The following is a 12,354-nucleotide window of genomic DNA, read 5'->3' as shown; positions in this document are numbered from 1 at the left end:
AGCTGACAGGATAGTTAAATGTTTCAAATGAAGTGTGAAAAGTTGTATTGAATAGCCTGGGGATTATTTTAAACCTGGCTTTCCACCAGTTGTTCGAAGCAGTCTTGCATCACTTTCTAAAATAAGAAATGTTCTTAGATCAGCAACCTTACACCAAAGTACACTGAATTCATTTTACATCAGTGCAATATATGTTGTGTAAATGGCTTCTTATAGTAAATCATGCAATTGGAATTGTTTTGGGGTGGGGATGAAATTATTAATCTCACATGAAGACTTGATTTAGAATACTGACAGACTTGATAGACTTGCATTTATCTAGCGCCTTTCACAACCACCGGACGTCTCAAATCGCTTTACAGCCAATGAAGTACTTTTGGAATGTAATGTGGGAAGCACGACAGCCAATTTGTGTACAGCAAGCTCCCACACACAGCAATGTGATAATGACCAGATAATCTATTTTTGTTATGTTGATTGAGGGATAAATATTGGCCAAGACACCAAGGATAACTCCCCTGATCTTCTTCGAAATAGTGCAAATGAATTTTTTACGTCCACCTGAGAGAGCAGACGGGGCCTCGGTTTAATGTCTCATCTGAAAGACAGCACCTCCAACAGTGCAGCATTCCCTCAGTACTGCACTGGAGTGTCAGCCTAGATTTATGTGCTCAAGTCCCTGGAGTGGGACTTGAACCCACAACCTTCTGACTTGGAGGTGAGTGTGCTACCCACTGAGCCACAGCTGTATCTTAAAAAGCTGTAATGTAATCACAGGTTGTAACAATACCCAGCAGATCAGAGGCTGGGTACACTGCCATGAGTGTCTCACCTCCTGACTCCACAAAACCTTTCCACCACCTACAAGGCACAAGTCAAGAGTGCAATGGAATACGCTCCGCTTGCCTGCATGAGTGTAGCTCCAACAACACTTGAGAAGCTCGACACCATCCGGGACAAAGCAACCCGCTTGATTCGCGCCCCATCCACCATCACAAACATTCACACCTTAAACCACTGCCTCAACGTGGCTGCAGTGTGTAACATCTACAAGATGCATTGCGGCAACTCGCCAAAGCTTATTCGACAGCGACTACTACCACCTATAAGGACAAGGGCAGCAGACGCATGGGAACACCACCACCTCCAAGTTCCCCTTCAAGTCACACAGCATCCTGACTTGCAAATATATTACCGTTCCTTCATCACCACTGAGTCAAAATTCCCTGACAGCATTGTGGGAGGACCTTCACTGCACAGACTGCAGAGGTTCAAGGGCAGTTAAGGATGGGCAATAAATGCTGACCTTGACATCGACCTTTGCATCCTGTGAATGAATTTTTTTTAAATTGCAGCAGTAAAGCTTGAGCAACAGCTGCAGTCATTACAACTCAAGGCTATGGGCCCATGTTTGCCCAAGAGTTTTTTGGAGCAACTAGATTTTTTTTGGAGTATCTTAAAAATCGCAATTCTACCCATTTAATTTGCTCCAGTGTAAGTGAGTTAGTTAGATTTTTTTTTAGTTTAGTTTTTTTTTCCCAAAAGGGGGCGTTACCAGCCACTTACGCCTGTTTTGGCCATTTAAGCAAGTTTAGACAGCTAAAAGTTACTCCAAACTAACTTAGGCCAGCGTATGTGGCCACTTGTGGCCGCACAGAAAAACCTTGCGGTGAGCTAAGAAATCAGCGCAGGTATGTACATTTAAAGCACCAAGCACTAAATAAAGCACAAAAATAAGCATTCAATAACAAATAAAAAATACAAGAAAAGCACCAAGACTTACAAAGCACTAAACAAAGCACAAAAAGTAATAAGCAATTAATTAACAAATAAAAAATAGCAGGAACCCTGCACCTAAAGCACCAACTGAGAGATTTGTTAGCGATAAGTTTAAACATTGTTCCCTCTTCTTTCCTTATAAAAGAGCAGCATAAACTAAGGTCTGCAGAGACCGACCAGGGTTGTCGACCCACCAACTTTCAACCTTTTTCGGGTGGGAATTTTTTCCCTTTTTGCCCATTTTTCGGGTTTTTGGTCGAGCTTTAAAAACGGCAGCCTGAAACCTGGCAGAGGCATGGGGCTTCGGCTCCTTCGCATGAGGGACCGCAGACGACTCCATTTAGCCCCAAAAGGAGTTCGGAGATCGGCCGACACACCCGAGATCAGCCCTGGGGGAGGTTAGAGGCGGGTCAGATCATTAACCAAAAGTCGAGACTTGGTCGCTGGAAAAACTAAGTGCCAGATTGGATAAATCATTAACCAGAAGTCGCTGGAGAGACAGAGGTGACCAGGGCTGAAGGTTGAGGCCGGATTGAGGCCAGCCATAGCCGGGTGAGTCAAAATCCCCATTTCTGGAAGTCCGATGAGGTCGGATTCGGCTGCCTTACCGGGCCTGCGGTTGAAGGTTTCCCGCTTTGGGATGGGGGGGGGGGGAGGGTGAAAGAGAAAAGCGGGGAAAAAATCGACAGGTTGTTCAAATTATTTAAGTGTTAATATACAGCTGCTTTAACTACCTTAATATTAAAATATTTATTTTAAAATATAAGCATATATTGACATGATTGCATCTAAAACTTTAGTCATTAAAAGAAAACACAGGCTTGCAACTTCAAATTTCCTTATTCATTACTTGAAATTAATGTGATTTCTCCTTCTCTTCCTGCACATAAAAATTACCATTCACAATACTCCTCCCCCTGATCAAAACGCAGTCTCCCCGCACCAACCTGTTTCTTGCAGCCCTCAGCGGCTGGTCTGTGCGGCAGGCCATTTGGCCTGGGATAGGGACGGGACGCGTTCTGCAGGCATCATCTTTATAATCATGGGAGTAGCTACTGCGCATCCACGACCGCTCTACTGCGCATGTGCGCAGTTCCCAGCACTGTTTTCAGCGCAGGTCTGTAGCTCCACCCCCCACTTCACGAGGAGCGCCACGCCTGGACCCGGGACACATAGCAGAGTGAGGAGAATACCTAGATAAGTTTTCGGCGCCGTTTTTAGTGTAGAAAGTCGGCACACCTCACACCAGGGGGAGCAAACTTGGGCCCTATGTTCCAGCTACTGCACACTCACAGATGTTGTTTTATATTGTATGATTATGCATAAAACCATGAGTAAATTTAACAGTTTACACTACATGCATTGTTTAATACAACACATTTACCATCTGATCTGCTGACTCTGGAAAGAATGTTATTCCACAGAAACAATGAAGAAAAGTGTGATGCCAATAAAGTTTGCTGCTTAGCTGTCTGAACTGTCTGGCAGTATGACCTTTCAATAAGAAATTAAGTCAAGGATGAGAAAAGGTGATTTGCTCCATCAAAGCATGGCCCACAAGCGCTCTAACTCCCCAAAGTCTCACATCCAACTATTTTCTGAGTAATTCTAAATGTGCATCTCTACAACTCTGCCTGGCACACACCCCGGGCATTTAGTATCTATTATGTGAGGTGTTTATTTTCTCGGGTATCCGATTTCAATTTAGTACTCCCTGATAAAGTGCGACCTCCCCACTGACACCTGGAGGTCCCTGGCCCAAGACCGCCCTAAGTGGAGGAAGTGCATCCGAGAGGACGCTGAGCACCTCGAGTCTCAACGCCGAGAGCATGCAGAAATCAAGCGCAGGCAGCGGAAAGAGAGTGCGGCAAACCTGTCCCACCCACCCCTTCCCTCAACGACTATCTGTCCCACCTGTGACAGAGTCTGTGGTTCTCGTATTGGACTGTACAGCCACCAAAGAACTCATTTCGGGAGTGGAAGCAAGTCTCCCTCAATTCCGAGAGACTGCCTATGATGATGATGACACACTAGTTTATGATTTGATAGGAACTTGCTATTAGTGGAAGAAACTATCCTATACCCCATGCCAAAAACATCCAAACTTTCTAAGTTAGTACAAAACACAAATTGGAACAAAAGCCCTATTCCTTGTGAAAGTAGAAAAATATATTAAAGAATAACCTGATCAAATTCTAAAAAGATTGGGGCCTTTATTTTAGTGCATACTGAGTCACTGATATTTTTTTGGATTATCTTTACAGCAACCTTTATCAACCATTTGTACAGCAATAGGAAATGTAATTTGCAAGCATTAAATAAAATATATAGGTTGCTCCAAATTTCACTTTTGTGTGATTACATACAATCCAATTTGGGTGAATTACATAATCAAGCAGATTCTCTGATTAATTCCTCCTAATTCCTGGCAGGTCAGTGAGGTTATTTATACTGAGGGAGGGGTACGAGATTCAAATCAGGAAGCACGTTTACACAAAGGGTAGTGGAAATCTGGAACGCGCTCCCCCAAAAGGCTGTGGTCAATTGACATGTTCAAGATTGAGATCGCAAGACTTTTGTTAGGTAAGGGCATCATGGGATATAGAACAAAAGCGGATACATTGAGTTGCGGTACCGATCAATCCTGATCTAATTGCATGGTGGAACAGGCTTAAGGGGCTCAATGGCCTGCCCCTGTTCTTATGTAACCAAGGGTAATAAAGTATTGGGGTGGGGGGAACAAAACATACAACATTGGCAGGCTGCACAGGAAGCCATTTGTAGTATGTAATTCCATGGTTTTTTGGGTATGGGTGGGGTGTTGTGAGGAGAGTGTTAATCCCCTGGAAATGCAAGTATCTGTTATTCCTCTGGATTGCTTGTATGCTTTAATTTCATGTAGACAAGATGGGGGGGAAAGAAGTCAAAATTAATTGGAATAACAAATTCATGTGGCTATTGTCTTTTTGACTAATTCAGAATGTGAAATTACCCAGTGCACTACAGATTTACCTGTTATTTGGCAAAATACTATGCTCGCAACACTGACCCACACAGACCATTTTAGCTGATTTAATATTCCTGTTTTGTAAGTGTCAAAACAGGAATAATTGTGTAAAGTCATATATGGGGGAGGAGCTAAGAGAAGCTGAATATTATGTGATTTCTGCTTTCATTGCTATTAATAAAACTTTTCTAGACACGGACTGTGGTCAAGAAGTTGGCGCTGGCACCAAGATGGACCAACTATGGGCTCCGGATTTTTGGCTATATCCATCCCTATGCAGATAGTAAGTCAGCTTCTCTCTTTAGCTTTGTTGGTTCTCACCATACCACCTTAATAATAATCTTATTTCCTGAAGTCAGCATTGTTTTTCATGAACATTATACACGGACTGCTTTGCCACTTGCAATGTTTGGAAAGTTAATTGTTTTTAAATTAAAGAATACAGAGGGAATGGGTTTGGCTTTCCACTGACCTATGTTGTGCTCCTTAAATAACATATTAGTAATGCAGCAAGAGCACACTGCACTAATATTATCTGATTGTAGTAATTATGAGCACAGCGGGCTTGACTGCTAACCAGTAGGTATTGAAATCTGACCTTTAAGGCAAGTGCAGCTTGGAAGCAAAGCAGGCTTGGAAAGGTGGTGGGGGCATATAGAGAAAATTCTACATCATCTGCTGTGCTGTACTTGAACTATATTTCCAGCAGTTACCTATTGAGTAAGATGGGTTGTGGCAAAGTTGGCAGCAAAGCTGTCCTGTCTCTCTCGGATTGTCCAGGATACATTAAGGTGAATAGTGTGAATAGAGAGGAGAAAATGAACATCAGTTTTCTGGGTAAAGGAGGATACAGAATGTATAAATGAAACAGATTCTATTTTTATGGATGTAAATGGACCTAATAACTTATGAGTGTTGGAGTTATAAGTGACTCGTGCACATCTCTGCCCTTAAATAAATATTGTATAATTCTTTACTCCTTTTGTGACATCAATTGAAATCAAAAATCTTTAATGTATTCTAAATATAATCTTTTTAAATTGTTAACTTAAGTGTATTACTTTTAGCAATCTTTTTAACATTGGGATGATACACATGGTTATTCCAATTGCGCAGCATGATGTTAATTGGAATAACCATGGATTCAAATGGCAGTCTCAAACAAAACAACATTCTACCTGAAAACTCTGTTTAAAAATCCTTAAACAGAAAAATTTCCTGCTGTCAAATAGATGCTTTGCTTGGTTATTATGAGTAATATTAAGTTACAGTAAAAACACTCAGTTAATTATGGGTTAGTAGTAGCCCCAAAATATTTTGTTCAGGCCTCTTCTGTGAAACCTAAGTGGCTACTTTAATTTAAAGAGTCATCTCTCAAACAGGCAGCTTTTTGAGAGACATCGCTGGCAAAGAATGACTGGTGTGTTTTTGTTTATATAAGAATACCTACTGCATTTCAAAAGAAAAGTAATTCAGTGTTAAATGGTAGTGAGATATTACAAAGTACTTCTTTTTATTCCTTCACTTAACTAAATTGCTAACGGACTAAAGGAAAACATTTAAATAACAAACAACCCTACAATGAATAAAGTGTGCAGTATATTGGGAGACAGATAATTTACCTCTCCAGGCAAACTAATTCCTGACTGATGTGAAAACTCTCCTCTCCCTGAAGCCAGTACGGTCAGAAGTGACATGATTTTGAGTCGTCTTGGTCTATTTGTTGGTGGTTCTGAATCCACAGTACAAACTGTGCCTGTAGTTCACTATATGCTGGTGTTCACACTCAGAGATATCTTGTAGGTGACTGTGAGGTTAATGTTTTGGGGGGCAAAGCATCCTACATCTGATTGATACTATTCCTCACCTTGATTGAAACTATTCTTCACACTGGAGTGTTTGGTACTGACCCTGGGATAAAATATCAAAGCTTTTTCCATTCCTGGCCATGACACGAGAAAAGAAAATCTATACTCCACAAAATATGTGTTTTTTTTGCTGTACGTGTCAATACATTGAAAGAAGAAGGAACTTGCATTTACTTGGAGCCTCATCATACCCCGAAGTGATTTCAAACCAACGGATTACTTTTGATGTGCAGAAATCATTACATAGGCAAACGCAACAGCCAATTTGTGTCAGTAGGGTCCCACAAACAACAACTGAATGAATGATTAGACAGTCTACTTGGTTTAACGTCGCGTCCAAAAGATGGCACCACCAACAATGCAGCTCTCCCTTGGTACTGCACCGAAGTGTTAGCCCAGATTACATGCTCAAGACTATACTAGGGTCTGACCCAGAATCTGCTGGCTCAAAAGTAAAGATGCTACCAACTGAGCTACGGTGACACTCCAGTAATAAACTCAGATAATAATACATATGTTACAAAACTATCATCTTGGAACCGATCAATTTTTGCAAAACAAAATGAAATATGCTGTACATTAGTGGTACAAGGTGCTGTACCACATGATAGTAGAATATGGGTTTGTGTCTGTGATTTACCACACAATGAGTTCTAGTCTCAGCTATGCTCCCAAGAGTGAGGGCTAAGTACTTCTCCACAGGAAGAGGAAGGAAATAATTGGGGTTGCCATGGATCTTTCTTTTGTGCACCGTCAGCAGAAAAGTGGCATTGGCAAAGGCCTGGGGACAAGTTATTTGACTTCCTCATTAGCAGAGGTGTGTCCTGAGAAATCTAGAGAAATAAAATGCATTCAAAAAAGTATTGAGCGTTGCTTCTCCAAGGACTCGGTGAATGCAAGCACCATATACTGTAGTATTGGACCTACAGACCATGATAGTCTCAAGATCATGCTGTTTAGTGCTCAGTGATCTGTTCTTAGTGTAGGGACATTACATATCGTCACAATATCTCTATGCTAGGGAGAAATGTTCCTGATCACAAGCAAGTGACGTGCGCTGTGTGTGTAAGTTTGCACGTGTGGGTATAAGGCAAGGAAAGGATTGGATCTACTGTGGTAACTTCCTCTCCTCCCCAAGTCAAACAGCCTGCATACACTTACTGTCTAAGTGCTAGCTTCATACGTAAAATGGGACCACTTTGCCAAGGTGCCAGAGAGTTAACCGTGGAATCACACCGAATGTTTTCAAGAGAGAAAGGGGAAAAAACTCGGGGGTCAGTAAGTGTTTCCAGAAAATTAATTAATTATTTTGCCATGTTTCAGATGTATTTCAGTTTGCAGTGGCCTCCGATGATAATTCTGAGTTCTGGCTGAGTACGAATGACGACCCTTCAAATGTCACACTTCTGGCTAGAGTTGGAAAGGTATGATATCAATGTATGTTCCCAGACCTAGATTAAGCGCTTGTTTAGCCCTAGGCACAGAATGAAATAGAGCTGTCTACTTTTAGCCATGCTAGTGTCACGACGGCCTGTACTTCAACAGACACTAATGATGTGTTGACAAAACTGGCACCAGGGAGTGGTAACCATACACAGTGCTTTGGTCCACTTGTAGCACTGGAGACGTAAAACGCTTTAGCTCTTCACACAATGCCCCCTGCAGGATTGTGTTTGGTGTGCTACAAATATTGTGGCAAAACTTCAATGTGGAAAAATATTTACAAGAAGCTTCATTTGCAGAATACCTCCTACCCCTCAAAACATAAAGGCCAGCAAAAGGGAAAAAGTACATTTCTCTCACACATGCATACAAATCCAAAACTAGCCACAGCATCTACTGCTAAGTTAATTTCTTAGCTGCATTGTTGTGGATGAAATGGTTAGCACCATAACAATACAAAACGAAGAACTGCAAAATAAAATTCAACACAAACCAAATTTCTAGTTAGAAATAGTAAATAACAATGTAAATGCTGCCAAAAGGGTTCTTTTAAGTCAATGAAAAACTCTTGCTGGGTGTTGGGGCAGGGTCTATGGGAGACATTGATGCAGGGGACCATGGTAATCAGGAGACATTGCATCAGAGAGTAGAGGCATCAATCTCGGGCTTGGGCCATGGGAGTTACCAGTAGTGGGGTAGGAGTCATGGGAGATCTGATCAGAGGGGATAATGGCAAAGCACCACAACATTGGGCAGCATCTGATGTTAGAGGAGCCTGGAGCGAGCAAGGGATTAGGAACAGCATCTGATAAGGACACTGCTGAAACTGATGCTGCAAAATAACATGCGCAGTTAAATCCAAGTAACAAAATCTCGTGATATTTTCTACATCATGAGATTGAGACTTTTGCGAGCCAATTTTGGCGCCCTATCTATGTGCCCAGGTTGTCCAGTTCATGCAGGTCACCATTGCAAATCAGGAAATTCTAAACACTCTACACTTTCTTTGTATGAATGGATTTTATGTTCAGCTAAGCAAAAATGACATCATAGAATCATAGAAATTGACGAAAGAGGCCAATCGGCTGTGTCTGTGCTGGCAATAGTGTCTCATTTACATTGAAACAATATGAATGCAAACAGAAACCAAGTTAACAATCTCCTGTTTTCCAATGTAGACTGGTAAGGAGTGGACAGCCCCAGGAGAATTTGGAAAATTTCAAAGTCAAGTCTCCAAGCCCACACAGTAGGTGTATTATTATTCAACTGGTTAAATCATTTCTCTCCTATAGCTTCTGCATAAGAATATTTATTTTTCTGAAATCAGACAGCCAGTTTATTTTGCAGTACTGCTATCCTTTCACAGGCTGCATTTTAAAATAATATTTTACTACTTAACACAACAGAAATATTGTAAGATTGATTGGCTTTTAAGAGTACAGATTTTTTACAGTAATATCCTTTCAGAAACTGTTAAATTATACAGTTAAAATGACGATGTAAAGGTTCTTGGAGTTTTAAAAAAATAATTGCTGTTTCTGCGCTGTAAATCCAGATAAAATATTATTAATTAAATCAGTTTTCAAAAGAATTCTAACAGAGGATGGTTTGATAGCTGCACTAGAGAACGAGGGCATCCCAACTGTGAGATTTGAGTTTGAATCAAACTCTTGAGTGAGAGTGACACTCTGAGTTCCCCAAAAGGGAGACTTTCATCACTGTCGTTTGCATTGTTGGGGTCTTGAAAACATATGCACCCACATTGTTGAACTTGACACCTTGGAGGGGCAATCAGAATGTTGCATTGACTGAAGGATAGACTATTCCAGCCTAATCAAGCGTGGGAGGAAAACTGTTGATTTATAAAAAAATGTGTTCCAATAAACCTTGGTTCATGTATATGTCAGTCTTGTTGATGTTTCTGTTAATAATGTACATCAATATCTTAATCTTGCCCCACCAGATCAGCCATGATCTTATTGAATGGCGGAGCAGGCTCGAGGGGCCGTATGGCCTACTCCTGTTCATATTTCTTTTGTTCTTAGGTATCATAGAATATGATATTTTCTAGAAAATGGGATTGGCCAGATGAACCAGAGAGACTTTTTCTAGTCCTGTATATTAATATTCTCCTACGTGTGATATTTCTGTTAGTTGAAAAACAATGTTGTGTTGGGTATGCAATGATGCAACATTGATCAGCCATGATCTTATTAAATGGCAGAGCAGACTCGGGGCCAAATAGCCTACTGCTCCTAATTCTTATGTTCTTATGTAAATGCACGGCACCACATGGGACGTAGATTCACACCTGCAATCCCACAGTATTGAATGCCCGCTCTCAGCCTATTGCAGACCAAGGGCATTCCCAAAGGAATGTCACCTTCCAGATTTACCGTTCTATATGTAGCAGTAGCTAGTTTTTGAATAGCATCAGCAAAGGCCAAGGTACAGATAATTCACCTGCCAGCTCAGCCTTGAATAATGTGTGAGGCAGGAAGATTGGAGAAAAAGGGAAATTAGAGAGCCTCGTCCTTTTTAAAAAAAAAAATACTACCCTTGTACACTTTCATGAAAAGCAGCCATTCTTGCTGTGCTGGTGGATCTATATTTGTGAATTTATTTATCAGAAATAGTTTGAAATATATGTGGATGCCATATTTCGCAAAGTACAGCATGCTTTACAATATAATATTTTCACATAAATATTGCACAAGGTGCATCTCGGGTATGAAAAAGTACAAAATCGACTGAACTTGATATTTGAAAGAGGATAACCTTGAATGCAGAAGACCAGCCTGCTTCAATTTCCATATAGTAAGCTGTGAAGTCTTGACAAAATTGGTACTATTGACCAGAGTCGTCATTAGGCATGATGTTTTTGCCGACGTATGGAGCAGGGCAGCAACCTGCCAATAACTATTATACGCTGCAATAATTTGATAAACTGCCCATTTGTAACCTCTGCTGCACTGAATTACTGAGTAGCATCTGTATGTGTCTGATCTACAGCAGAATCTAAGTTACTCTGGAAAGGCTCAGCAATATTCTCAATCTATCAGCTATCAGGGCACAGGACTTGATAGCATTGTTACCACAGAAATCATGGGACAGAGAATATTAAAGCACAGAAACCGGCCAATTGGCCCATCAAGTCTGAATCATGGGATTCATTCTGACCTCCCGCTGACTCAGTATACTTTGGCGGGGTCAGCACTGGAGATCACTGTAGGTGGATCCCAGCACTTACACTGCAATCAATGATTTGGATGAAGGAATTGAGTATAATATCTCCAAGTTTGCAGATGACACTAAACTGGGTGGCGGTGTGAGCTGTGAGGAGGATGATAAGAGGCTGCAAAGTGACTTGGACAGGTTAGGTGAATGTGCAAATGCATGGCAGATGCAGTATAATGTGGATAAATGTGAGGTTATCCACTTTGGGGGCAAAAACACGAAGGCAGAATATTATCTGAATGGCGGCAGATTAGGAAAAGGGGAGGTGCAACGAGACCTGGGTGTCAGGGTACATCAGTCATTGAAAGTTGGCATGCAGGTACAGCAGGCGGTGAAGAAGGCAAATGGCATGTTGGCTTTCATAGCTAGGGGATTTGAGTATAGGAGCAGGGGGAGGTCTTACTGCAGTTGTACAGGGCCTTGGTGAGGCCACACCTGGAATATTATGTTCAGTTTTGGTCTCCTAATCTGAGGAAGGACATTCTTGCTATTGAGGGAGTGCAGCGAAGGTTCACCAGACTGATTCCCGGGATGGCTGGACTGACATATGAGGAGAAACTGGATCGACTGGGGCTGTATTCTCTGGAGTTTAGAAGGATGAGAGGGGATCTCATAGAAACATATAAAATTCTGACAGGACTGGACACGTTAGATGCAGGAAGAATGTTCCTGATGTTGGGGAAGTCCAGAACCAGGGGACACAATCTAAGGATAAGGGGTAAGCCATTTAGGACTGAGATGAGGAGAAACTTCTTCACTCAGAGAGTTGTGAACCTGTGGAATTCTCTGCCGCAGAGCGTTGTTGATGCCAGCTCATTGGATATATTCAAGACGGAGTTAGATATGGCCCTTATGGCTAAAGGGATCAAGGGGTATGGAGAGAAAGCAGGAAAGGGGTACTGAGGTGAATGATCAACCATGATCTTATTGAATGGTAGTGCAGGCTCGAAGGGTCGAATGGCCTACTCCTACACCTATTTTCGATGTTTCTATGAACTTCACTTAATAGCAGCATCTTGG

At 41.6% G+C, this 12,354-nt stretch overlaps 1 protein-coding gene across 4 annotated transcripts in view; it reads left to right on the top strand.

Annotated features, from left to right (window-relative positions):
- b4galnt3b (beta-1,4-N-acetyl-galactosaminyl transferase 3b) overlaps nt 1–12,354 on the top strand; it is a 248,536-nt gene that overhangs the window by 131,253 nt on the left and 104,929 nt on the right. For all 4 annotated transcript variants that reach the window (XM_070900447.1, XM_070900445.1, XM_070900446.1 and 1 more), the window contains 3 exons: nt 4,979–5,069; nt 7,978–8,078; nt 9,276–9,343. In XM_070900447.1, coding sequence (XP_070756548.1) covers nt 4,979–5,069; nt 7,978–8,078; nt 9,276–9,343 — 260 coding nt within the window. The remainder of the gene's footprint in view (nt 1–4,978; nt 5,070–7,977; nt 8,079–9,275; nt 9,344–12,354) is intronic.

This window comes from Pristiophorus japonicus, chromosome 15, assembly GCF_044704955.1.
Source record: "Pristiophorus japonicus isolate sPriJap1 chromosome 15, sPriJap1.hap1, whole genome shotgun sequence".
NCBI classification, from domain to species: domain Eukaryota; kingdom Metazoa; phylum Chordata; class Chondrichthyes; family Pristiophoridae; genus Pristiophorus; species Pristiophorus japonicus.
The sequence above is the reverse complement of the archived record's forward strand: the minus strand, read 5'-3'. Positions and strand labels throughout refer to the sequence as shown.